The sequence below is a fragment of the Ursus arctos genome, unplaced genomic scaffold (assembly GCF_023065955.2).
Source record: "Ursus arctos isolate Adak ecotype North America unplaced genomic scaffold, UrsArc2.0 scaffold_20, whole genome shotgun sequence".
Lineage (NCBI taxonomy): Eukaryota > Metazoa > Chordata > Mammalia > Carnivora > Ursidae > Ursus > Ursus arctos.
In genome coordinates this window covers 45,766,547-45,793,582 of record NW_026622875.1, presented here as the reverse complement: position 1 = coordinate 45,793,582, position 27,036 = coordinate 45,766,547, and the positions used below count along the sequence as shown (strand labels likewise).

The 27,036-nt window shown below is 41.2% G+C and overlaps 1 protein-coding gene across 2 annotated transcripts in view; it reads left to right on the top strand.

Annotated features, from left to right (window-relative positions):
• OSBPL10 (oxysterol binding protein like 10) overlaps positions 1-27,036 on the top strand; it is a 292,041-nt gene that overhangs the window by 135,268 nt on the left and 129,737 nt on the right. The window contains exon 4 of one of the 2 annotated variants that reach the window (XM_026496850.4): positions 12,907-13,098. The exons of the other annotated variant lie outside the window; for it this stretch is intronic. Within the exon in view, the coding sequence (XP_026352635.2) occupies positions 12,907-13,098 (192 nt within the window). The remainder of the gene's footprint in view (positions 1-12,906; positions 13,099-27,036) is intronic. 2 annotated transcript variants of the gene reach the window in all.

Genomic DNA, 27,036 nt, shown 5'->3' with positions numbered 1-27,036 from the left:
GAGCTTGGAAGAAGTAATTAGCGGGATTTATGGCACAGATTCTGTAGGATTCTGCATGCAGCTGAAGCATGCTGAGGAGGGTTAATTTTTTTTAGCGTGAAGCATTTTGAGACACAAGTAGGAGCCCTTTTGAGCTTCAAGTTTCTGTGCCCGAGCATTTGGGAAGGAGATAATGATCTCTTCTAAATAGAAAGGAGCGCTGCTGTCAGAGATTAGTTATTGATTGTAAGAAAATCAAATTTGCTTCTTGAAATGTTCTGTCTTAGAATTGCATTGGACTTTTCATCCGCACGGCTGGTTTGACCCACTGGTAGGTGACAGAAGTTTAAACATAAAATGAGAGCCCTTTTTTTCCGCCGTGTTATGGAGTGATCATTTATAGAATTCCTTGGCATGTGGTCTCCTTTTGTTCTGTGATTCATTTCTGGCATAAAATATCTTCTGGGTCGATTATACGGAGACGTGAGAAGAAAAAGAGAAGAGAATAAATCATGAAATGCCCATCTTCAGGGCAGTAGTAATACAATTTTACCATGAAAATTATCCAATAGAGATGATACATGTTGTGTAGACATATGTAAATTGTATGCAAATAACAATTTAATACCTGAACGTGGCCTGGAGGAAGGAAGCTTATTGGAACTCATTGTTCAAATTGGCTCATCATTCTGTGTCTGAATGAGCCCCAGGTGATACCAGGTACTCTGGCCTGCCCGGCAGTTGTCTGTAATTTCTAATTCAGGAGCTCATCTTTCCAGTCCGTTACCTCTCCGACCTCAATTCCTACTGCTTTATGCCTTGCTCATTTCCACCCTCGCCAGGCTTTCCTCCTTCCTCAAACATGCCAGATAGACTTCTACCCCAGGGCCCTTGCACCTGTTGAGTTACTACCTAGAATGCTGTTCCCCAGATGTGAGCATAGCTCACTCCTTGACTTCATGCAGCTCTTTAAATCAAATGTCACCCTCTCATGAGGGTTTCTTTCCCCACTTCTGTAAAACTGGAGAGCCTTCCCATCTTTCTCTGTGTCTGCTTTATATTAATATATGTTATTCCTGCTTTATATTATTATATGTATTATCTAAAATAGTTTCTATTTTCCCAATTTATTTTAGTCTCTTTGCCTCACCAGAATGCCACTTCCCTGAAGGCAGGGATATTTGTCTTTTTGTTCAGTGTTATATCTCTGCTGCCTAGAACGGTGCCTGTCACATAGTAGATGCGAAGAGATACTTACAGACTTCTCTGAATAATGGGTGTTGCTTGACATTGTACCAGGTTGCCTTTTTGGACATTTTGTGTCTATGTATAATTGTGTGTGGTGTCTCTTTTCCAGACTCTTCCTCTTGGAAAAGGAGAGGGGATATCAATGAATCATTGTTGGTATTTTTGAAATTAGGTTTTCAGGGAAGGAGCAGCGGTTTAACCAGTTGTTGAGGATGAGGTTGGGGGGATTCACTGCTCCGTGTCTTTATTGCGTTCATAGCATTTGCAAGGTGAGGCCCTGCATCAGCTTTCATGGGGTACATAGTGGCTGGTTAGTCACAGGCACTGGCCTGGGAGCTGTCACCGGCTAGGGGAGACAGTAGAGCATGGAGGGAGACGTGTGGATTAAACACAATAAGTGCCATCAGAGTTGGGGACTGCCTCTTACCTTCGACACATGTAGTTGTACCGTCCATCAGACTTTGGTCTTATTATGGGTAATTAAACATTTAAAAAATTTGAAGTGTTAGCTTCATGTAGTTTAGGCTTAATGAGCTTATTGTTTAAGTATTTGAGAATTGGTATGCAGTACGGGACTTTGAAATTAAAAAGTCATCCCCCCCCCCCCCCAAATACTAACTGAGCTATCAGTCATGGTGTTCTGTAAAGAGTCGTGCTGTTTTGGACCTCAGTTGAAGAGAACAGATGAATCACCGCTAGGGACTCAGTGCAGTGTCGTGGCCAAGAGCATGGCCTAGGGGACAAGCTGGCCTGGATTTGAATCCCTGCCCCATGATTTATTAGATTTATTAGCTGTGTGACCTGGGGAAAGATATAATCCTCTCTGTGGCTCATTTTCATCTGTGAAATGAAAATTTATAGTACCTACCTCACGAGATTATAAACAAGGTGAAACGATTTAAGGCGTGTATATATTAAGACAGTTTATGGCACGTAGTTCACATTCCCATGATACTTAACTATAAATATACTTACAGTTAAAGTTATTGCCATCATTATTGGATTTATGGCAAACTTAACAGTCCAAACAAGGCCTTTTATTTAAAAAAAACTTTTAAGAGCTCTTAAAATTGTTTTCCTTCCTTTCCCCCCTGTTCCCATCCCCCTCATCTTCATTAGCATCAGTTCCTTGGATCTGCATGGGTCTCTGTTTGTCTATATATGTGTTTTTTTGTTTTTGTTTTGTTTTTTTTTAGTTTGACAGAGCGAATGGCAGCGAGAGAGGGAACACCAGCAGGGGGAGTGGGAGAGGCAGAAGCAGGCTTCCCACTGAGCAGGGAGCCCGACATGGGGCTTGATTCCAGGACCCTGGGATCATGACCTGAGCCGAAGGCAGACGAACGACTGAGCCACCCAGGCGCCCCATATATGTGTTTTAAATCTGTATCAGTTGTGTCGTCCTGCGGATCTTATCCTTTTTAAACTTTTCTAACTTAGCAGTAGGTTTTATTGATGTTGCTGTACATATCTCTGTCATTTCTTCTAACCGATGCCTGTATATTTATTGTATGTACAGTCTACATTTAATTTATACAACTCTTACTAATGTGTACCTACATTGCCTCAAACTCCCCACCCTCCTAAACAGTGAACATCCTCGAATATATCCTCGTGTATACACGTGGCTGTGAGCATGTTTGTTGTGGACCTGCCCCGTAGAAAACTTCAGGATCGTAGGAATGTGCATATATTTTCATTAAATTCTGCTGTATTGCTACCAAAATGGCTCCCCCAGTCTGCTTTCCCAGTAGAATGCAAGAGGTTCCAGCATCTTTATATCCTTGCCATTCCTTGGTGGTGTTTTACTCTTGAATTTTGGTAAATCTGGTGGGTGTAAAGTCTAGTTATTTTAATTTGTATTTCTCTGATTACCTCGAGGTACTTGGTAGTCATTCATCTTTCTTTTTCTGTATATTGCCTATTCTTATCCTTTGTCCGTTTTTGCGAGTGTTTTCTGGTTTTTATTTGTAGGAACTCCTTTTATATTCTAGATAGTAATCTTTCTTCTCCCAGTCTCCGCACATGTTAATTTTGTCTAACATGTCCTTGTCAAAGAGAAACCCTTATAATGTAGTCAAATCCATCAGATGTTCAACTTGTGATATGTACTTTTGGTCTTGTAAGTAAAGCTTTTGTACATTCAGAGCTACGTAGATACGCTCCTACGTTTTCTTTTGTCAGTTTTGTAGTTCTGCTTTTTACATTAAGATCTTTATCGTTGTATATGCCATGAAGTTACAGAGTCAGCTTTGTTTGCTTTTCCCTTATCATTTATTCCCTTTACGGGTTTATTGTGCTGCTTCGGCAATATACCAACTTTCATATTTTCTTTATATATGGCCTCTTTTCCAGCTTTTAGTCTACTTGCTTCTTCCTGCCTGAATACCCTATAATCATTAATCATTGTGGCTTTGTGGTTCAATATTTGTATCTGGTAAGATGATTCTCTTTTTTCAGAATTAACTTGGCCCCTCACAAACCATTATTCTTCCATTTATATATTAGAATAAATTTGTTGATTAGCTCAAAAAATCCTACTGGGATTTTTATTAGAATAATTATATAATAATTCGGGAGAACAGACATCTTTACAATATTAAGATGTCTTATTCATTAACCTCATATGCGTTATCTCTGTTTTCCCAATTCTTCACTGATTTCTTTTCATAGATTTAAAAAATCTTTTCCATAAATGTCTTATGTATTCCTTATTGGATTAATATCTGTACATTATAGTTTTTATTGCTGTTGTGAATATCTTATTTTCTATTATATTTCCTAGTTATTGATACAGAAGAATGTTATGGACTTCTCTAAGTTCATCTAACAACTTTGCTGGAGTTATTTTCTTTTTCTCTTTTGGAAAAGCACATCTGTAGCTAGTTACATTTTCTTCCTTCCTTTCCTATCCTCCTACCGCTTCTTTCTTTTTTCTTGTCCTGTTTTGTTGGCTAGTACCTCCAGTAGTATGTTAAACTGTGATGATATTGGAATCCTTATTTCCAAAACTAAAGGCAATGAAGCTAAACATCTTTACATTAGGTATTGTGGGTGTTCTACGTTTTTGGTATGTAACTAATTAAGTTAAGGAAACTTCTTTGTAGTCCTTGTTGAGAAAATTTTTTTAATTAAAATGGCAATTTGGTATTAAAAAGTCACGGTTTCTTGTTATTTGCAAACAACATATATAAAATAAAATTATTTCTTTGAGGGTCTGCAATTCCAAGAGAATATAGTACACAATTATCCTGCTTTCAAAGGAGTGTAATGCGTATATTTTTATGATGATAGGTGAGTGGGTTGAAGTGTTAGATAAGTAGAAATGTATAATGGATATCTGCTTTCCTGCTATCAACTGTTTTAACATCAAGCTTTGTGTGAAACACTATTGAAATAACTAGATCCTCATGTAATTGAGAAAGGCCACCTGGAGTGGCTGAGCCTTGAATCAGGCTTTTTTAGTTGAATTTTGAATGACACTTGTAATGTTACCTGTTTCTAGATCTATAAAAAAAGAAGACTAGACTGAGGGTTTTTTTTTTTTTCTTTTCTAAAATTCTGTAGTTTCACAGCATGAGAAAAGGTGGGAATTGGGCTTGGTCAGTAGAGAGAATCTTCATGCTTTCAGAAGAAAGCACCCAAAAGGAGTCTTGGTCCTTGAATTGCAAGCTCTCAAACAAAGGATATGGAGGGTAGCTGAAAGGGGGGCAGATGTATGGAAGGTTTTGAAGTCGCACATAACTGCTTTTGGGTGGATCTGGAAGATGGTGAGAGCTGGCAGATGTGAGGGGGTGGGGAGAAGCGTGGTGTGTTGGTAAGGGGCCAAGTGCATGAGACCTGGAAGCTTGATCTAGATGGAGGCTGGGCCAGAGCATGGTTAGGGATTCTGGAGTGGCTGGATCAGCTGTTAGAGAATTTATTTGGGGGCTGAAAATGTTGAGAGACAAGGCAAACTTAAAAATGTCAAGTTTTCTTTTCCTCTATTTGCAGGGAATGGAAATACATGTGTTTGCTTGTACTGTTTTTCAAAGATCTGGCATTTGCAGGTATAATCACGAGTTCACGCTGGTATTATTAGAAGCAGGCTAGAGACTGCCTCTCTGGGGAAAATCATTCTTTTTCCTTTGCATACTTTGGCACATATTTGTGTATGTGCTTTAAGAGAGGGTATTGGTATACAGTTGGTGGGAAATGTTTATGCTACATATGGATTTGCAGATGAAAATGGAAGAAATTGGGTGCCTGGGTGGCTCAGTCTGTTAGGCATCTGTCTCCTGCTTGGGATGATCCCAGGGTCTTAGGATCGAGTCCCGTGTAGGGCTCCCTGCTCAGCGGGGAGTCTGCTTCTCCCTCTACCCTTCTCCCCTGCTTGTGACCTCTCTCTCTCTCTCAAAAGAATAAATAAAATCTTAAGGGAAAAAAAAAAAATTCCCTAGTCTTCCCTAGACTTGGTAACTGAAAGTTTAAACTTTTATTTCTGCAAGAAGACAGGAATTTGGAAAAGTAGAGCAAGTGAAGTATAATTTTTGAAAAGTTAATCATGGGAATTAATTTGGAAAATAACCCAGTTTTAAAACCTTTTATTTCTACTTTGGATCTGTTGTAAACTTAGGATAACAGAATATTAAAAAACAAAATCAAAAGCAAAGGAAACACAAAGGTCCATATACAGCTGTTGAAGCAGGAGAGCAAGATACTTGTCTTAAGGAATCGAAGAAGGAATCTCGTGGACAAAGGAAAGCGAGTAAAGCCATAGAGTTTTACTAAGGGCGGATACAGAAAAACCTCTCAGGAGTGAGAGGGGTCCCAACAGGGTTGCTGCTGGGGGCTTTTAGGGTTGGTCTTTTATAGAAAGCTAACCAGGAAACTTAAATCCTTTTAACATTTTTATTGATAGGCACCATTGAGTAAGGACTAGTGATAACACCTTTAATGGTTTACTTCCTTTTTAGGGTCCTGTAATTCTTTGTTGGTCACAAGTAGCTGTTACAACAAGACCCCAGCTCTGACATCTAGGACAGGATGGTCTGGTTTGTTCCCTTAACTTTGGTTTTTACACCTCCACATTTTTGGGATTTTTGTGAGCCTGATCCTGTAGTCCCCTACCTGTCTCTCCCTACCTAGCCTCGCCTGTCCCTTACTCATTATTAAGCAAAATAGTGAAATAGATTTAAAAACACCATAAATTTTTGGGATGGCTGGCTGGCTCAGTCAGTAGAACATGTGACTCTTGATCTTAGGGTCATGAGTTCAAGACCTGTGTTGGGTGTGGAGCCTACTTAAAAACAACATAAATAAATAACACCATTCATTTTCATTGAGACATTGACTAATAGGAAAACGAAATTCTGAATAGTTTTTAAAAGATCCTGAATTGTACTATTTTGAAAGCTGTTATGCTTTTCCTTTTTTGTTGATGGAAGTATCCTTACTTTTGGAAGAAAAGGAATAAATCACAGTTCTTATGTTTAGCTTTCACATATTTAGAAAATGGTACATTAATTTTTTCTTTTTGGAGGAAGAAAGAGGAATGTAATGCAAGGCTTTAGTTGGTTGAATTTGTTTTTCAATGACACACAACCAGGGGTGCCTGGGTAGTTGAGTGTCCAACTCTTGGTTTAGGCTCGGTCATGATCTCAGGGTCATGGGATTGAGCCCTCAGCCCAGAGTCCACTTGAGATTGTCTCTCCCTCTCCCTCTGCCCCTCCCCCCTGCTTGTGCTCTCTCTGTCTCTCTCTCAAATAAATCAGTAAGTAAAATCTTAAAAAGCAACCAGACTAGTTTGGTTTTTTGTCTCCCTTGGGCTATTTATTCTGAATTATGGTGTCTTCTTTCCCCTTCACTATGAAAGAATTCAAGGAAGTGAGGAAAATATGCTCCAAATTAAATGTCATTTGAATGCTGTTATAATTAATTGACTCTCGGTGATTTTTGTTCCATCAGAAAAATTTCCTATAGAGGTTGTTGCCACAAATGTATATATAAGATATTCCCCCCTTATTCCTTTTTAGCTTTTAAATTTCACCTTCAGCAAGCCAATTATAAACTTCTGATATATGTTTTTAGAGGGTTTTAGGACCAGCAGGTGATCTTTACAATTTGAAGTTCTTTTTTTATTCCAAAATATTAATGGGAAATTGCCTATTACTTATTTAAGCTGATTCTTTACTTTTAGTACCCATGTAGCATTGGCTTTATCTGCAGGCACTTTAAGTTCTATAATAGATGTATTCTTTAAAATGTGAAATCCTATTTTAAATGTACTTTTTCTCTGAAGCAAACTTTTTTTTTAGTATGTTGATTACTCTTTATTTTATTTGTTTGTTTATTTATTTATTTATAAGTTAAGGAAGTGGTAAAACTGTTGTCTGCTTAAGGCAGTGTTGGTGAAAACAGTGTTTAAGTCCATATATTTGACTCTGGGACCACTTAACAATCCTTCCTCTATGTTGGTGCCCGAAGGCCTAATTTTAATTTACAAATGATAATGATGACACTTCATGCTAACTCCATGTCCCCGGCCCTGCTTACCTCTTCTCATTTCATTGTCCAACAACCCAGTCGGGTAGGTAATAGTAAAAATTTTAGAAGTGAAAAAAAAAGAAAGAATTCTAGAAGTGAATACCCCATGCCTACTTTACTAGGCCACCCAGCTTATGAATGCTAGAGCTCGGATTTGAACCCAGGCCGTTGACTCTAGAAACTGTGCTCTTACCCACTCCCCGCCCACAGCCTCTGGGTAGTCCAGTCATTCTTCTGTAAGCTTCCCAAGCTGGACCATATTTCTCGGCTCCTTGCTTGATTTTCCCTGGCTGGATGTATTCTTTCAGGTGCTTTCTCCCTCTTTTCAGTCATGCCTTTCCTTCCTGCCCATTCTAGCCAGTAAATGCAGAGAGTATGTGTACGTGTCTTCCTTGCGAACTTCCGACATTTCAGGGATCTGAGGAAGTAAGTAGGAAAACCCAAGAGGTTGGTAAATACTACGAAATCTGACTACATGTCAGATGTCCGCACAGGGTCTGAGCTGATGTCAGCATGTTGTCTCACCTGGGACCACGTTCTCCTCTTTGGCGTCACCCCATGTGTCAGGCAGGCACTATTTGGGAGAGGGGACACAAGGGCGGATTCTCTTACGGAAAGGGCGAATCTTATTGCTGGAGAGAAACAAGGGAATCTTACTCCCTTGACTCTGAATTTTTCACAGATCGCACACTTGGCCTTTCTAGTCGGCCTCCCTGAAGGAAATGTTTGGAGTAAAAACCCACCCTGTTGTTCCTCAAAGTCTGACAATGTTTTGTTGTAAAATAGTAGTGGGGATGAGTATGTATGATAGCTAAACACCATTCAAACCCCACCTGGGAGTTTTAGACATGCTAGGCTGCCTGCGGAAGGAGAGCCTTCTCATTCCTACAGGTTGTAGTTTGCTGCCTGGTCTCCCCTTTTTCCTCCTGGAGCCTGGTGACCTATGGAGCTCACCAAGAGTGAGGCTTTTTGGTTCCTATTTACCCTGAGAGGAGGCACTGGTGTGACTTAAACCGTGAGTGTCCCACAGTTAATGGGAAATTAAAGGTCTTTCAACTCAAATTTACTGCTTGTGAATTCAAGTGACAACCATTAAGTAATGATCATGAGGTTAGACATTCACAGTGGAATCATTTGGCTCCTGGGGGGGTTTTCTTGGTTGATGACCATTTACGGTGACAGAGCTCCAGGCAAAGGAGCCTCTTCGCCAGAGTTGTCTTCCTCGTGGATTTCAGATGGGTTCTCCTTCTACTCAGCATCTAGAACTGCTTTCTCCCCCTACAGTCTTGCAGTGTAATGGCTGACCATATAAATTCTCCAGTAAGTATTTAATTATATTTTGGATTTTATCACCGCTTTGATCCTATAAAAAAAAAAAAACAACGGAGGTGGTCAGTCACTGCTTATGATTTTAAACTAAGTGACTTAACATTTTAAAAATCAATAAGCCCTCATCGATCAAGTTTTAAGTGATAGAAGAAAAGAACCAAACCTTGGCCGTACAGTTTCCTACTGTGCTAAGCGTTTCATGTGCACGATCTAATGTAATCTTCATGGTAGCTTTTAAGGGGTCAATTATTATTCCTTTTTTTAAAGATTCGGTAATTGATGCTTAATAAAAAAAGCTTAAATAACTCAGCTGAAGTCAACACAGCTAGACTCTGGTACAGCTGGGGGAGGGAGCCTTGGCTGTGTGTCTTAAAAGTCCAGTGAAAAAGCTGCTTTTTCTTGGGTTGGAATAAGCCTCCCAAACAATCAGAATGTTTTTCAGTCGACCCTTAATGCTTAGGCAAATTTACTGTCATTAAAGGATTAAAGAAATAGCTTCTTTCATCTTTCACACTCCAAGTGAAAACATTAAAGCAGAAAGTAGATGCCTGTTATATTTCATTGTGATCAAAGTATATGCAATTCTTAGACGAAAAATTCTCCCAACTGCCTGTATATAAGGTTATTTAAAAGCAACACACTGCTTTCCAGCTTTGTCTTCCTCTAAATTAAATCCAAGTTCAATCCAAAGAACTTTCCCAAGCTCCTCCGATGTGTCAGGGCAATAGAAAGTTCTGACTTCGATCCTACCTCACACCCCACTCCCAACCCTTCTGTGGCTTGAAAATTACAGATCATTAACATTTAACAGCTTTTAGAGCTGTTGACTGTTAACCCGAGGCCTGAGGCTAAGACCGCTTTGGAGGTGCTGACTGTCTGGGTTGATTTGACAGGCTGGCTGCCTGTCTCTGTGTCTCAGCCAGTCCTGCTCAGGCTTCAAGTCCCTCACTCTCAGAGCAGCCTCCAGGGATGAGGTCAGCTCTAGTGGATCTTGCTGTTCCTCACTTCTTTGGCGTTTTCTGGCTGTATTGCCAAAGTAACACGTTGCTCTGCACTTTCTTAGTGTGTGTGTGTGTGTGTGTGTGTGTGTGAGTGTGTGTGCTTCTGTCTGTGTGTATCTTCTATTCCCAGCAATACTACAAGCATCTATGATGAAAGCGTGTCTTGTACATCTCCTGTTTCTCCTTGAATATCCACGCGGTAGATATTCTCCTCGGCCCGCGGTAGGTGTTCAGCAAATATTTGATCACTGACATTCGGAAGCTGGCCTCAGTCAACATACCCTGTAACTGCCTTCTCTCAAGCCGAAGTGAAGGATAGGAACATTTAGAATGTAAATTTTATGTATAATTGAACAAATTTTGGATAAGTTACATGTTCACATGGTTCAAAAGGAAATAACATAAAAAACCATCGGGCAAAAAAAAAAAATCTCCCTTCCTCTCTGCTCCTCTTCTCTTATTCTCTGCTTCTCCACAACCTGGGTGGCTCAGTCGGTTAGCCGTCTGTCTTTGGCTCAGGTCATGATCTCAGGGTCTTGGGATCAGTCCCGTGTCGGGCTCCCTGCTCAGTGGGGAGTCTGCTTCTCCCTCTCCTCCTGCTCATGCTCTCTTTCTCTCAAATAAATAACTAAATCTTAAAAAAATAAATAATATTAAGTGAATAACAATAAAAATACTCATTTTTCATGTTTTAATGCAGAACTTTGTATATTATGTGAGAGTCCTGCACCTTGCTTTTTTTCACTTCTCTAGTAGAATTTTTTTTTTCAGACCAATTCATGGAGCCCTTTCTCATTATCCTTTCACAGCTTAGTAGTGTTAGATTATGTGGGTGTACTTTATTTACTGAGCCTGTCCCATACTGATGGACCTTTGGGTTGTTTCCTGTCCTCTGCCATTAAACATCCTTCTGCGTGGCTCGTGGTGGTACCTGTGCCATTTTCCCTGCGAGCAGGTGTATTGGAGGATACGTTCCCAAGCAGGACATCGTGGGTCATAGGAAAGTGCCTTTGTAACTGCGACATGCACTGCCAGACTGCCCTTCTTGGGGGAGGGGGGTTGTCACCTTACACTGCCACAAACCTGATCCTCTGTGATCCTGTCAACAGATTGTGTATGCAAACTTTTGGCATTTTGCCAATCTGATAGGCCAAAGATGGTATCTAAATGTGGCTTGAGGGGCGCCTGGGTGGCACAGCGGTTGAGCATCTGCCTTTGGCTCAGGGTGTGATCCCGGCATTCTGGGATCGAGCCCCACATCAGGCTCTTCCGCTATGAGCCTGCTTCTTCCTCTCCCACTCCCCCTGCTTGTGTTCCCTCTCTTGCTGGCTGTCTCTATCTCTGTCGAATGAATAAATAAATAAAATCTTTAAAAAAAAATAAATAAATGTGGCTTGAATTTACATTTAATGAATACAGTTGAATGTGTTTTCATATGTTTTAAGAACTTCATGTGTTTTTGTGAACGGCATGTTCCTGTCTTGCCCCATTTTAATAGTTTGCTGTTCCTATCAATCCCTAGGATTTCCATTCCTAATTATAAATAATGTACATTTCCATGACACCAGTACTACAGTTTTCAGAGTCATGGTAAGGTATACAGAATTATATCCGTAATCAATATGAATGCCGACATCTCAGGCATGATGAGGCTTTGAAACAAGTTGAAAATATTTTTCCTAGTTTATTCTTTGGCTTTACTGGTGGTAGAAGCGGTTTGTTTTGGGGTTTTTGTTTGTTTGTTTGTTTTGTTTCTGTTTTTGTTTTTTTTAAATAATCTCTACAGCCAACATGGGGCTTGAACCCATGTCCCTGAGATCAACAGTCACACACTCCTCCAGCTGAGCCAGCTGCACGCCCCTGTGGGAGTGGGTTTTAAAAAGTTGCTTCCTGTGCAGGAGTTTTTAATTTTTAGATAATCAAATTTGTTGAGCTTTTCTTTTATGGCTTTTGGGTTTTGAGGTATTAGGCCTTCCCTACCCCAAGGTTACATGTTTGCTTGTGCTTTTTTTCCCCCCTTAATGTTTTCCATCCATTTGAGGTCTGTGATCTGGGAGATGAATCCAGCTTTGTTTTCCAGATGGCTGTCCAGTCATCCCAATACCAGTTATTGAAAAAAATTAATCTCCACTAGGTTGAAATGCCATCTTTATCCTATACCCAATTGTTCCTGGGCATCTGTATTCTTCTAGGATGAAATAAGAGCACTACAGTAACAAATGGGGGTTAGTTGGTGGATAACTTAGGACTTTCAGTCATGCAGCCAGCATTTATAAAGAAGGACCTGATAAATTAGGCAATCATGATGCGCCAGGGCTTGGGGATATACAGATGATTTTGGAAAAATCTCTTCAGAAGGTAGCTGGACGACGAAGATAATCTCACTGCAGTAGAATGGGAGCTGCAGGGAGGCTGAGGCAGGTGGAGATGATCACACAGCAGGAAACTGCACTGAGGCTTAAGGTTCAGCTGAAGTTTGCCAGTCGTGAGGGGAAGAACATTCCAGGCAGAAGAGCTAATGTATGCAAAGGCACAGATCTGTAAGAGTCTGTGGCATTTGGGGGGACTCAGTGGCCTCTCCTGGCCAGTAGAATAGGGCAGGAGGCATGGTCGTAGATGAGACCAGAAGCATAGTTAATGGACATTGTGTCTCTTAAGTGAGTGTGGGATTTGGGCGTGTAGTGTTGCTGTGCCTCCCCCTTCCTTCATCCCTCGAAGTAGACGAAGGGGAAGGATTAAGTGAAGAGGTCCCGCGTAAATGGAAGCCAACCCTTAGCTGTGTTCTGCAGGTCAGTTGCTGAGTTTTGACACCTGTTGCTTATTCTAGACGACTCCAAGTTCCCGAAGCCGCAGTCTCACTTTGCTCCCCCATGGAACGCCCAATCCTGCGTCTCCCTGTAGCCAGAGACACCTCGGCGCGGGGGCCCCCGGTGTTGTCACAATCACGCATCACAAGTCGCCTGCAGCTGCCCGAAGAGCCAAGAGTCAGTATCCCGGCCAGCTTCACGAAGTCAGAGAGGTAGGCTTTGCTCTCCTACTAGGTTGAGTGGTCCCTGGGCACTGAGGGCCACTGCCACTGCGCCGCCGACTTCCCTTCCCTTGTGCCACCTTGATTGCGAAGAGATACGACCAGCAGCCAGCCTCGCAGCCACAGAGCCATGATGGTGTTGCCTCCTGGTTATAGAAAATATAATTTGTTTTTGTGTCTAGGGTGAAGTGAGGTGTTTAGGAGACCCGTGAGAGCTTAGCAAGCAGGGAAAGCCAGCCCACAGACACATGGTACAAGTAGAAATAGAGTCAGCAAAGTCTCCATGTTCATGGCAAAGAATAGACAGTACCCGGTCATGGGTAGCCAGGAAATGATTGAGGTGGTTTTGAACCTCAGGACGTGTAAGACCTTTTCTCTGCCTTGCCTCACTCACAAGGTGGCTCCCTTGGTCTTCCCATCACAGGCCACTCTCAGCAGAGTGCTGGGTAGCGAAGGAGCACTGTCCTTCGAGTCAGAAGACTCTGTTATTTGGAAGCAAGTCTTTCAAAGCTTTGAACCTGAGTTTCTGCATCTGTAGAATGGAAATAACCCAGGCCTTCTCCTCTTCTCAAGGGAGATCTGAGGCTCACTTGTGATTGTGCCCTTGAAAGCCTTTCAGCTGTGAGTGCCTTATGAACCTATGCAGGACTATGCTTTGTTTTTACTTTTGACCCACTGGGAAGTCATCAGTTTGGGGATCCCACTTCCTTAGTGTTCATATCATCCTTAGCAACTGTTCCTGGAAATGGACTATATGGAATAAATGGTGGTGGTCTGGGGTGCCTAACTTGTGTTGAGGCTGCTTTTGGCCCTGCATCTGGCTTGCAGGGGGACCAGCCCATCCTCTGAGGGGAGCAGCGGGGCCCTGATTTGTGGTGAGCAGCTCAATGGACCACCTAGCATAGGGTCTTGTTGCTCAAGTCAGCACGTATCTTGTTTTATTTTCTAAATGTCACGAGCCAAGTAGTGCTGTGTCCGCCTGCTGTCTTGGTCTGATTCTGGTCCAGGACCGAAAATCTAACATCTTCTGAATCAAATCTGTAGATGCATGTGAAAGACCTATTTTTCCTGATAGATTTACACATGCCTGTACTCTGTCTTGCCTAATAAAGAGAAGATACAGAGTCAAATGCTGCCTTTGATATAGTCACCCTGATTTTTTTTTCTTAAGATTTTATTTATTTATTTGACAGAGAGAGGGAGACAGCCAGTGAGAGAGGGAACACAAGCAGGGGGAGTGGGAGAGGAAGAAGCAGGCTTCCAGTGGAGGAGCCTGATGTGGGACTCGATCCCAGAACGCCGGGATCACGCCCTGAGCCAAAGGCAGACGCTTAACGACTGAGCCACCCAGGCGCCCCTGATTTTTTTTTTTTTTTTTTTTAATGGTGTTTGGCTCTGAGCTTAACTTTTGATACACTGGGTGATATGAGGAATGGTCATCCACTTGTATATATTTTTTAGTCTTCATGGCATCTTAAAAAAACTGTATTAGAGAAACACTTTGTACTCAAAGTAGAACAGAATGATGTTACCCATCGCCCAGCGTCAGCAATTCCAACTTTCTGTTGTTCTTCATCTGTTTTCCCTCTACCACTTTTTTTTCCTGCAGTATTTCAAGGAAATCATAAATAGTCTATCATTTTATCATTGCCAGTAAATGCTTTAATATTTATCTAACAAATAAGAACTTAAAAAAAAAAGAAAGAAAACTTGACCACAACACCATCATAACCACTTTTACGTAAACCTCACTGCAGATATTTTTGCAAGTATGTTAGAGATGACAACCTTAAAAAAAAAGGAAAAAAAAAGCCAGGTTGAAAGTTCATGGTATTTTAAGAATTCTCTTCTACTATCACGAATTTCTGATAGACTTACAAGTGATGCTAGGAAGCCTGGAGTATATGAAAAAAAAAGTGGGGGTGCTTGCATTGAATGGTCTGTGGCCTCAATAAAAGTTGAGGTGACTTAGCTTAATTTTCAGGAGCACATGATACAATTTAATGCCCAAATCTTTTCTTCCTCCATTTTTAAGAAGAGGTTTTTCAAAGAATAAAAGTATGTTCTTGAAGCATATGCGTATAAAAATAATTATGTAAGGTATATAATGCAAGTACATATTGCACGAGAAGTCTAAAGAAGAAAATCAGAATTACCCATGATCCTGCCTCCTTTCAGATAACCATTTCTTAAACTTTCAGCGAATTTACTTTGTTTTTTTTCTATATGTTACATGTGTAGATAAGTAAAACTTAACATAGTATGATCTAACCATTGTCAACAATGACATATATGCTCCTTTTTATTTACCTTATTGTATTCTCTGCATTTTCCACCCAGGAGGGGCAATTATTGAAATTCCCCATGAAATTTCATTATATGAAAAATAGGTGAGATGCCTCCATGGCTATATAGTGATTTGATTTTTGTACTCCTGGGCAATCGTTTATTTCTTCAGGCTGTTGCTTTCGTCTACTGATAATCTTTCTTGCTGAAATCTAATTTTAAGCAAGCTTGTTGAGATGCAAGTATCAACATTGGGGGTGCTAAACACCTTTGAGGGAACAGTTAAAAGTTCTGATTCTCAGATATCCCATCCAGCTTCTCTCCTGATAGGAGAAGGGTAGCTGTTTGATGACCCCTGTCATTTTATGATGTGGACAGGTCCACCTTGGGAACAATCTGAGAAAATTTCACTCATACCAGAAAGTCCTGCAGTTTTAAAAGTATATTAATTTCAGAGTATAAAGGCCTTGGCTTTGGATTCCACTGTATTTATCTATAAAATAACTGGAGGAAAATGGAAGAGTGTTTTTAACCCAGCTGTATAAGGAAGATAAACTTAGGACCACTGAAGCAATGAAGAAAATCGTCATACCCAAGACAGATGTGTCTGAATATCTGAAGGGGGAAAAAAAAAGAAAGAAAAATAGCCCGGCCAGAGGCAATAGAATAAATATTAAATGAAATTCCATAGCATGGGTGAAGATAATGGGACAGTTTTAAAGATTAAATGGTTATCATCCAAAATATGAAGGATTGAGATCTCAAAGGTAGTACCCAGAGTCCTCCCTTAGAAGTGGTTAGGAGAGACGAATATAGGGAATTTGAAACAACAGGCATATCCTTGTTAGCAATTCAAGAAATGAAAATTGGGACTACTTTGTCTATCAAATTATCAGAAATAATTCTGGCCCGTTATAGGTTAGGGTGTCGAGAAATCCTGGTGGTGCTGCATATTGTCTCTTTGCCACAGCCTGGTGATCTGTAATAAGAATTAAACACAAAACAAAGTTGTTCATGGCCATTGACCCATCAATTCCCTGTTGAGAACCATATTCTGAGGAACTAGTCTGTGGAATTGGGGTTGGAGGAAAAAAGTTAATTTAGGTAAAGCTATTCATACTAATAAAGTGATAGATTCAACACAAAACATCATGGAAATGACGAGACAAACGATAGTTCACACCAGATATTGAATTTCTGTGTAGCAGCTTAAGATAAAAGTCATGTGTAAGAGGGGCACCTGGCTGGCTCAGTCCGTAGAGCATGTGACTCTTGATCTCGGTCGTGAGTTCAAGCCCCACGTTGGATGTGGAGCCTACTCAAAAAAAAAAAAAAAAAAAGAAAAACAAAAAGTCAGCTGTAAGCATTATGACTACATGGACTTGTGTAGGAAATAAGAAAATCAGGATACAGAATATGTGCGCATTGGACCCTATGTCCCTCTTTATAAAGTCCAGAAATTGTTTAAAGCTGGTGGTTCCAGGCTTTTGGGCTGTACTTGCAAACTACAATTTAGAAGTAGAATATTGGGAGCAGCGTGATGTTGCGACTATTAAAATTTGACCAGTAAGGGCATTTTTAAAGCATAGTTGACAGTCCGTGGTTACTACCATCTCGAAAAGCACATTTAATGCTCCCCTCCCCCTCCAGCTCCAAGGGATATCATCTCTGAATAAAGAGCGACTCATTGCACTAAATAAATTTAGTTTTATGAAAAACAGACTGAATTTTTCCTGTTACTAATATTTTATCTTGAATTGGAAGAGTATTCATCATGGATTGATTCTAGCCTATGAATCTGTGTTTTTTAAACCATTGATCACCACTGACTTTTTTTTTTTTTTTTTTAAATATCCTATCACCCTCTTACTGCTTGCTGTCTGTCCATAGACTAAAGGTTGTACTCTTCAGCATGGCAAAGGAAGCCTTCCATAGTCTGTCCATCTCTGTGTCCTGCCCTCAGCGTGTCTGCTCCTCCCCACTGCATACTTACTGCCTCCCTCTGTTGGGAGGTATGTCGCCCAAGTAGAACTTTCTGCCGTGATGGAAATACTCTGTCGTTTGCGTTCTTCTCTAGGGGAGCCACCACTAACACGGGGCTAACGAGCTCTTGAAACGTGCTAGTTCTGAACTGAGACATACCATGAATGTAAAGTGCACGCTAGATTTCAAAGGAGTGCGAAAAAGGTAAAATGTTTCATTAATAATGTTTTAATACTCCTTGTATGTGGACGTGAAAATATTTTCTAGGTTAGGTGAAATTAAATATATTAGAACTCATTTTACCTGATCCTTTTTTTATCCTTTGAAGTGTGCCTACTAGAAAATTTAAAATTACGTGCCTCCCATTTGTGGCTTGTGGTGTGTTTCTTAGATAGCACTGCCCTCGCTGTGGGCTTGCTCACTCCGTCCCTCCTCCACTATTCTCCAGGTACTGAGCACCGGCTATGTGTCAGGCTGGATTTTTTTTTTTTTAAGATTTTTTAGTTATTTATTTGAGAGAGAAAGAGCGAGATCATGTGTGCAAACACAAGCAGGGAGGGGGGAGGGACAAGAGGGACAAGCGGACTCCCCACTGAGTGCGGAGCCCAACAGTGGGGCTCGATCCCAGGACCCTGAGACCACGATCTGAGCTGAGGTCGGACACTTAACACACTGAGCCACCCACGCACCCACAGACTGGATTTTTATGCTAAAAGTCATGTCCTATTCATCTTTGCTGCTTCTAGCCCTAGCACAACTGCTGGGCATGTTGGTTGGACAAACTGATTTGAGGACCTATTTTCTAGCAGTTAGAATGGTTTAGAAACAGAATGTGGAGGCATTCTTAGGTACCCATACACAGTGGATGGTGACCGGTCAAGGGCTGAGTCAGGTGGTCCCACGGTTTCCTCTGACAATGAGAGCACTGGGTGGGGGTATTCCTGTCCGGGTGGCTAAGGGGAAAGCGATGATGGTGCGAGCCTCTGAATGTGCCCCTGGAATTGTTTTATACATAGGTTCTAAAATATTGTTAAAAATCAATTTGAGCCCTCCGCTGTTTAAGCATACGATGACTAAAATTATTTGCGTTAACTTTTATTCTTTTAGGGACATTATAATGGGTTTTAACATGGCTTATGTTTATGTAAATGGGCGCGAGTTCAATTGGTACGAGTACAGTGTGATTTTTAAAATTCTCGTTTGCTAGGTGCTTTCTGAAAAATACATGTTCGTAGTAGTGTGTGCGTGCGTGTACGCACCTGCACACAGCCATGCATTGAGTAGAAGAACACAAAGTAAGGAAGTCGTGCATGTATACACCTGCACACAGCCATGCATTGAGTAGAAGAACACAAAGTAAGGAAGTCAAGATGTTTCTTCTTTCCTAATTCATTACTGTTTCCCAAAAGTGACCTCCAAAGAAATGATCAGTGTGTCTGCAAGCATGAAAGCCCGTATATGCTTGTGTACGTGCACGGATTTGTGTGTGTATGTGTGAGACTGTGTGTGGAGTACACGACTCTTATTTTAACTGTTTTCTTCCTTGGATTAGAGTGGACAACTCTTTAAAAAGAGTACCTACTAAAAAATTTCTCTGAATGCAACTATGGTCATAGGCTTGGACGTAGCAAATATTTGAGAAACCGAATAAACTTGGTAAAGCCCCGGTTCTTGTGTCTTTGACCAAGTAATGTTTTCATTTGTGACCTAAAAAAAAACCCCAACCCGTTAATTCAACTGGGAGACCGTGTCTGGATTCTGTAGCTTGATGAGGGAAAAGGTCATTCATGCTGTTGAATTGTAATGGGCATGTGTGAGGCATAAATTTAGTTTTAATTAAGCTTTCAGTGGTAATTTATTGACGTGTAGGAATTATCCTTCCCTTACACTGTTCTTAGCTTGCTTCCAGGCACATATCCTTTTGAAGAGAGAGCTGTGTGGGTTGCACTGGTTTACGTCGGGTAGGTAAACTGTATCGAGGCTGTGTCATTTGATATAGTTTTAAATAAACCTTTCGGAGTGTGATCTATGCAGATGTGTGTTTATGTGGTTCCTGCTGTGTGAATATATGTTTCTTCATGTAATTGCATATTTATTTAATACACATACAAGGGAAGGCCCTTTAATGAAGGTGCCATCTTTATAAATGATGTTGGCTCGGTGTTCTCTCCCTTCAGGACGGTTTGCTTTGATCCTGGCGCACATGGATGTCATGAATACCTGGTTAGAAAGCTTGATTCATGTACAGCCTTTGCTATGGAAGCAGCGACTGTCAAATATCTCCCTAACGAATGTTATTAGCTGATCAATTTTAAGGTAGGGGTCAGTCCTGGCGGCAATGTGAGCAATCCCATCACCAGGGAAACCGCATTTAGGGGATAAAGTGCATTTATCCTTTGTGTGAGCAGAACGATTATTTGGAGAAAAGGAAAGTCCTGAATTAATTCTTCTGTGCACTTGTTTGGATAAATGATGACAAGTAACCCATACATGCATTTTTAGTAGCAATTTGCCATCTTTCCAAATAGGCCCACTGCAGACTGAGCTTTCAAAAATCGTAATGTGGCGTTAGCGGATAGCAGTTGTTTCCAGATGTTTTAAAAGCAGTAGAGTATTGATGGAAGAGAAATACTGTAGGTCCCTACTATATAAACACGATGTTTTATGAGTGCAGATTTACTTTAGAAGGTAAGATGGGCATTTACTGATGATGATGATGATGAAGCAAGTTGACTTGGAGTAGGGAGGATCTACGACCACCGTGGCAGTCTCCCATCAGCCCCTGTGTCCATGGCATTTGAAACGAACATTTGGGGGGCCGTGGAATGCCTTGGAGATCCTCTGTTTTAAGTCATTGGATTTCGGCAGTAATAGCATTTCAGGTGAAAAACAACACAAGCAAAATGATGAGATAGGGTCCCCAGTCAACCTTCAGCTTGTCTCCCAACCTGCTGCTCTGGGAGAAGGATGTTCTGGTGTCCCCGCCGGCTCAGGGCACGACTCGCTGGAATGTCAAAGATGGGGAAGGCTGAAGGCAGAATTAACCACAAAAGACCTAATTGCCTGGTCTTCCAGAAAGCTAGGAGCGTTCATAATTTTTGCTTCCTCACCATGAACATTCGCTTTGTTGAAAGCTAGGTTCTGGCCTAGTTGGTTGTAATGCAAATCCGTCTTTTCTTTCAGTTGATTCTCTCTCTTTCTTTTTCTTTTTTTCTTTTTCTTTTTTTTTTTTTTGCACACGAGCCAGTTCCTTGCAATAAATCTCTTAATACGTATCTTCTACTGTTTCTGTTTCTCTGGTTGAACCCTGGCTGCTACACCTCTCTTTGTCCTAACCTCCTTACTGCCTCGGTTTCCCATCTGTAAAATAGGGTCCACCCAATGTGGGGTTCTCACATGATTCTCTTGTCAGGCTTTTTTATTACCTTGTTACATTTGGAAATTAGGCATTAACTTATTATCTAATGCTTCTGTCCCGCCATATAGAGGTGGGTTTTTTTTTTAACCTCTTTATTCCTTAGCCCTTAGGACAGCACCTAGCACATAGTGGGTGCTCAATAAAAACTTGAGTAAGTGAATGATTTTCCATGAAGGGAATCCTGGCCATTGGGAAACACCCCTCCACTGATTTGCTTAAAGGCTTTTGCTGAAGAGGGAGTTTCTTGCCCTATAGCACATTTTTAGGGGACTCACAGTCCCAGAGCAGAAGCGATATAGAACTTGGCCCAACTGTATTACGTACTTGTGGAGGCTGCCTTCCACTATGCCCAAGACATGCTTGGGTAGTTCTTTCCTTAATCCTTGGTGGACTTTTTGTCTACCTGTGTTTTTAACAAATATCTTTATTAGAATTATTTTTCTTAATCTCCCCACTAATGTATAAACTCCTTCCCAAAAGGCATGGATTCATTAGCAATAGTGACAGTTACGTGGACAATAATATTTCGTACTTATGGGGCCCTTACTCTGTGCCCAGTACTGTGTTATCCCAAGTCAACCCTGTGAAGTAGATGCCATTGTTGTCTCTGTTTTACAGATGGGAAACGGAGGCATAAGGAGGTTAAGACAGAGAGGTGTAGCAGCCAGTGTTCAGCTAGAGAAATAGCACCAGTAGGAGATCCGTATTAAGAGACTGATTGCAAGGAATTGGCTCACGGGCAACTATGGGGCCTATCCAGGCAGGTTCAAGATGGCAGGGCAGATAGGAACCCTCAGCCACTGTCTGAAGTGAGGATCAAGCCTCAGCTCTGCTCTTCAGACCTTTCAGTTGAATGAGGCACACCCAGATTTATGTAGGTCATCTTTCTGACTGAAAGTCAACTGCTCATGGGTTTTAATCACATCTACAGGACGCCTCATAGAAATGGTCAGACGAGTGCTTGATGGAATCCCTGAGTGCTGTCGTCTTGCCAGTTTCAAAAAAGAGGGGCGATGGTTTGAGTGGTTCATGTTGACCAGCTTCTTGAGTTTTGTGCCATGTGACTCCGCCATCCTGACCAGAGCTGATCAGACCAGCTGTCGGCCTTATCCTGCCATCTGGCCACTGGATGTGAGGTGGACTCAAGTGGGAACTCCGGAGTGAGATTAACCATCCTTGTAGGGCATGGACGGGAAGCACACAGATGCCAAGAGGTGGAGAACCTAACTGCTGCCAGCTAAGTCACAGACTGGCCTCCTCCCAGAGGTTGCTGTGAGAGCTGCTACGGCGTACTCGTCAGGATTCTCCAGAGAAGCGGAACCACTGGGGGGGTGGGGGCGGGGTGTAGATGTATGTATGTATATATACAGCGAACAACGTGGGTTTGAACTGCTCAGGCCCACTTATATCCGGATTTTTTTCAATAAATATGGTGCAATATTGTAAACGTATTTTTATGTTTTTCATAACATTTTTTCTCTAGTTTACTTTGTTGTAAGAATACGGTATATAATACATAAAACATAGAAAATATGTGCTAATTGACTGTTATTGGTAAGGCTTCTGGTCAACAGTAGTTTATTAGTAGTTAAGTTTGGGGAAGTCAAAAGTTATACATGGATTTTCTGATGTGCGGGGAGGGGGCAGCACCCCTGACCCCTGTGTTGTTCAAAGGTCAGCTCTATGTACACAGAGTGAGAGAGAGAGATCAGTTTGAGGAACTGGTTCATGTGATTGTGGAGGCTGCCCAATCCAAGATCTAGAAGAATGGCTGGCAGACTGGAGACCAAGGGAAGAGGCGGTGTTGGCAGTTCAAGTCTGTAGGCTGTCTCCTAGCAGAACGTCCTCTTGCTCAGGGGACGTTCGTCTTTTTGTTCTGTTTAGGTCATCAGCTGGTTTGATGAGGCCTACTCATATTATGGAGGACAGTCTGCTTTGCTCAAAGTCTACCACAGACTCTCTTATAAAAACGTCCAGACCTATGTTTGTCCAAATATCTGTGCACCATGGCCCAGCCAAGTGGACACACAGAATTAATCATCGCAAGCAGCCTAGACTGTCACCCCCTTGTCGTCTTACTGTATGTGTCTGTCCCCTGAGACCCCTGAGCTTGTTTCTGGAAAGCTAACGGAGCTTGACCATCACCAATCATTCCAGGCTTGGTTATTGTGCTCACTGTGGGCCCAGTGCTGGGTCTCGGATGTGGGGAATGGAATGGAGTCTTGGCTGTTGTCTAGGGTTTTGAGAGTCTAGGTGGTTGGTTAAGCTACCATGAAACTATTCAGTACTACAGTAGTTAATGGCAATAGGAATTTGCCAGAGGTAAGGCCAGTGGGGGCTGGCTTTTTCCTCATATACACCTGCACCCTCTGGGCTCCAAAGCCACCAGGATCCCTGGGAAAGTCACGCCTGGATTCAGCCTCTGGGGAGACTGAATTTATACCTCACAAACTTTTCCACCTCTGATTTAGAATATTGCTGAGCACGATTATATATATAGTGAGGGAACCTCTGCCTCTCTGTGTGTCTCAGGCTCACAGAAAATTCATGGTTCAGGCACTTGTGAAGCTTTGCACTCAAAAAGGAAGCTAAGTGGCAGGTTATTTTATGTCACAGTAGTTCTGTGACATGAAAGATTTCTGCCTGTTTTTACTTTATGTGGCAATTTAATACAAGAAGCCTTTCTATAAGTGCTCTATAGCCTTGAGATAATAACACATTTTGCATATTGAGTGAGTAGACAAAGAGGGAAGTTGGCCAGGTTCTCCTTTGGTACTCAAGCCCCCCTCAGAACTTGTGTGTTTTGTGATCTCATTCTTGGTGATTTCTGTGGAGGACCTTTTTTCCTAGAGGCTCGTAGTAGGGGAAGTAGAAGTATGGGGCTGTGGTGATTCCCTTCTCCAACCCCCATTAGGTACTTGCACATTTCGGAGTTGTAGGTTAATTACTGGGGTGTCCTTAACTACCCACCTCTCCCCCTTTTTTAAAACAATTATTCCTTTTTTTTAAAAATTTTATTTATTTGAGAGAGAGAGCGCGCATGAGTGGGGGGAAGGGGCACAGGAGAGGGAGAAGCAGACTCCCTGCTGAGCAGGGAGCCAGCGATTGGAGTTCAATCCCAGGACCCTGAGATAAGGACCTGAGCCAAAGCAGATGCTTGACTGACTGAGCCACCCAGGTGCCCCCCCCCCCCCGCACTTTTTTTTAAAGATTCTATTTTTAAGTAACATCCACACGCCCTGTGGGGCTTGAACTCATGACCCCGAGATCAAGAGTCACATGCTCTTCCGACTGAGCCAGCTGGGCATCCCAGCTACCCACTTCCTTAGCCACCTCTTTTCCCCCCTGCCAAGACCATAATCATTTTTTGTTGCTTTGATCTGAATTTTCTCTAGTTCATTTATTTGAGGGTTTGGGGTGGGGGGGATGGAATTTTTCGAGTGACGAAATGTACTGTATCTTGATTGTGGTGGTGGTTACACAGCTAGATAAATTTATCAGAATTACCGAAATGTGCTTAAATTGGGTTTGTTTTATTGTAGATAGACTCTCTCTCAATAATGTTGATTTAAAAGTTAGTTTCATGTTAACAAAACTGAAACATACTCCTGAAATCAGATTTACTTCGATCTCTGACGTCATGGTTCACTGTCTACTCCTGTGAGGCCTAGGTTCTCTGTATTTGTGCAGAATACAGAATTTTCCTATTTCACGACCTCGCAATTTAACTTTTTGTATATTAGCTCCTTTAAAACTCGTTAATCCAGTTCTACTAGCTGTTGAGGGGACTAGGTCTCTATGTGCTGTTATTTGAACCGCTCTTCTTTTTTTAATTGAAGTATAATTGACATAAACATTATATTAGTTTCAGGTGTACAACGTAATTTGATATTTGTATCTATATATTTGTATATATTGAAATGATCACCACAATAAGTCTAGTTAGCAGCTGAGACCATACATACTTATGGGATGTTTCTTTTTCTTGTGATGAAGACTTTTAAGGTCTACTCTTCCAACAACTTTTAAATATGCAATACAGTATTATTATTTTTTTCAAGTTCATTGTTTAACTGATCTCTACACCCCGTCTGGGACTTGAACCCATGGCCCCAAGGTTAAGAGTCACATGCTCTTCTGACTGAGCCAGCCAGGTGCCCCTGAAATGCAACATAGAACCGTAGTTAAGCAGCCTGTACAATGCATCCCATGACTTCATTTGTTTTATGACTAGAAGTTTGTACCTTGGACCCCCTTCACTCATTTCCCCTACTCCCCACCCCCTGCCTCTGGCAACCACCAATCTGTTTATCTATGAGCTTGTTGTTTTGTTTTGTTTTTTAAAGATTCCACATGTGGGTGAGATCATATAGTCTTTGTCTTTCTCTGTCTGACTTATTTCACTGAACATAATGCCCTCAGGGTCCAGCCGTGTTGTCACAAATGCCAGGATTTCATTCTCTTTTATGGCCGAATAATATTCCATCATATATTTTATCCACTCGCTTGTCAGTGGACACTTAAGTTGTTGTTGTATCTTGGCTGTTGTAAATAACGATGAACCTGGGGGCGCATATATCTTTTTGAGTTAGTGTTTTTGTTTTCTTTGGATAAACAGAAGTGGAATTGCTGGATTATATGGTAGTTCTATTTCTAATTTTTTCGAGAAACTTCAATAGTGTTTTCCACAGTGGCTGCACTTCTCACTAACAGTGCAGAAGGGGTCCCTTTTCTCCACATCCTCTCTCATACACTTGTCTATTTGGTAATAATTATTCTAACACGTGTGAGATGATGACTCACTGATTTTGATTTGCATTTTCCTGATGATGAGTGATGTTGAACATCTTTTCATGTACCTGTTGTCCATATGTATGTCTTCTTTGGGAAAATGTCTGTTCAGATCCTCTGCCTATTTTTTAATTGGATTTTTTTTTTTTTTTACGATTGAGTTGTATGAGTTCTTTATATATTTTGGCTATTAACCCCGAATCAGATATATGATTTGCAGTTACTTTCTCCCATTCAATAGGTTGCCTTTTTGTTGTTGTTGATGGTAAACTTTGCTGTGTAGAAGGTTTTTAGCTTGATGTAGTCCCAGTAGTTTATTTTTGCTTTTGCTGTCAGATTAAAAAATCATTGTCAAGACTGATGTCAGAGAGCTTATTAGCACCTTTGTTTTTCTTCTAGGAATTTTATGGTGTCAGATCTTATGTTCAAGTCTAATACATTTTGAGTTAATTTTTCTGTATAGTTTAAGATAGTGGTCAAGTTTTCTTTCTTTCTTTATTTTTTTTTTGCCTGTGCTGTCCAGTTTTCCCAGCACCATTTATTAAAGGGCCTGTCCTTTCCCCAATGTGTATTCTTGGCGTCTTTGTTGTAAACTAATTGATCATGTAGCTGTGGATTTATTTCTGGGCTCCGTATTCTCTTCCACTGACCTATGTGTCTGTTTTTATGCCAATAGCAGAAGAGTTTGATTACTGTAGCTTTGTAATGTACTTTGACATCGGGGAGCACAGTGCTTCCAGCTTTGTTCTTGTTTCTCAAGGTCACTTTGGCTAAATGAGGTCTTTTGTGATCCCATAGAAATTTTGGAACTGTTTGGTCTATTTCTGTGAAAAATGCCCTCGAAGTCTTGAAAGAGATTGCATTGAATTTGTAGATTGTCTGGGTAGTAGGGACATCTCAACAATACTTTTTTCTCCAATCATGTGCATAGGATATCTTTCCATTTATTTGTGTCTTTTTTAGTTTCTTTTATCAGCGCCTTATGTTCTTTTTCCTTTTAAACACAGCCTTAGGGACATCTTATCTATTTTGAAAAATTCATATGTCATCTGCATGAAGCAGTTATATATTATCCACTGAACATCTTAGCTATAGGACATGCCACTAAACAGCTCATCTATCCTCTGAGAAGCTGCTTCATATTCAACTTACCCATCCCCGCACCTAATGCAACCAAATAAACATCTCCAAGTGGATATCAAATCCAGCTTCTGTGAAGGGTTATTGATTTATATCACTGTTCTTTGCTTCCCATAGCTACTCTGTTTCCAGAATCTTCCTCTCTCCCCCCTGCAGGATCTCCTACTACATTGTAAGATCTTTGGAGAAGGGATTATTTATTATTCTGTATTTTATCCCTCATAGGACCTATAGCAGTGCTCCGAACGTCACAATACCTTAAAAACTGTCCCATGAATTAGTATAGCAAACTATTAACCAATCTGCTATAC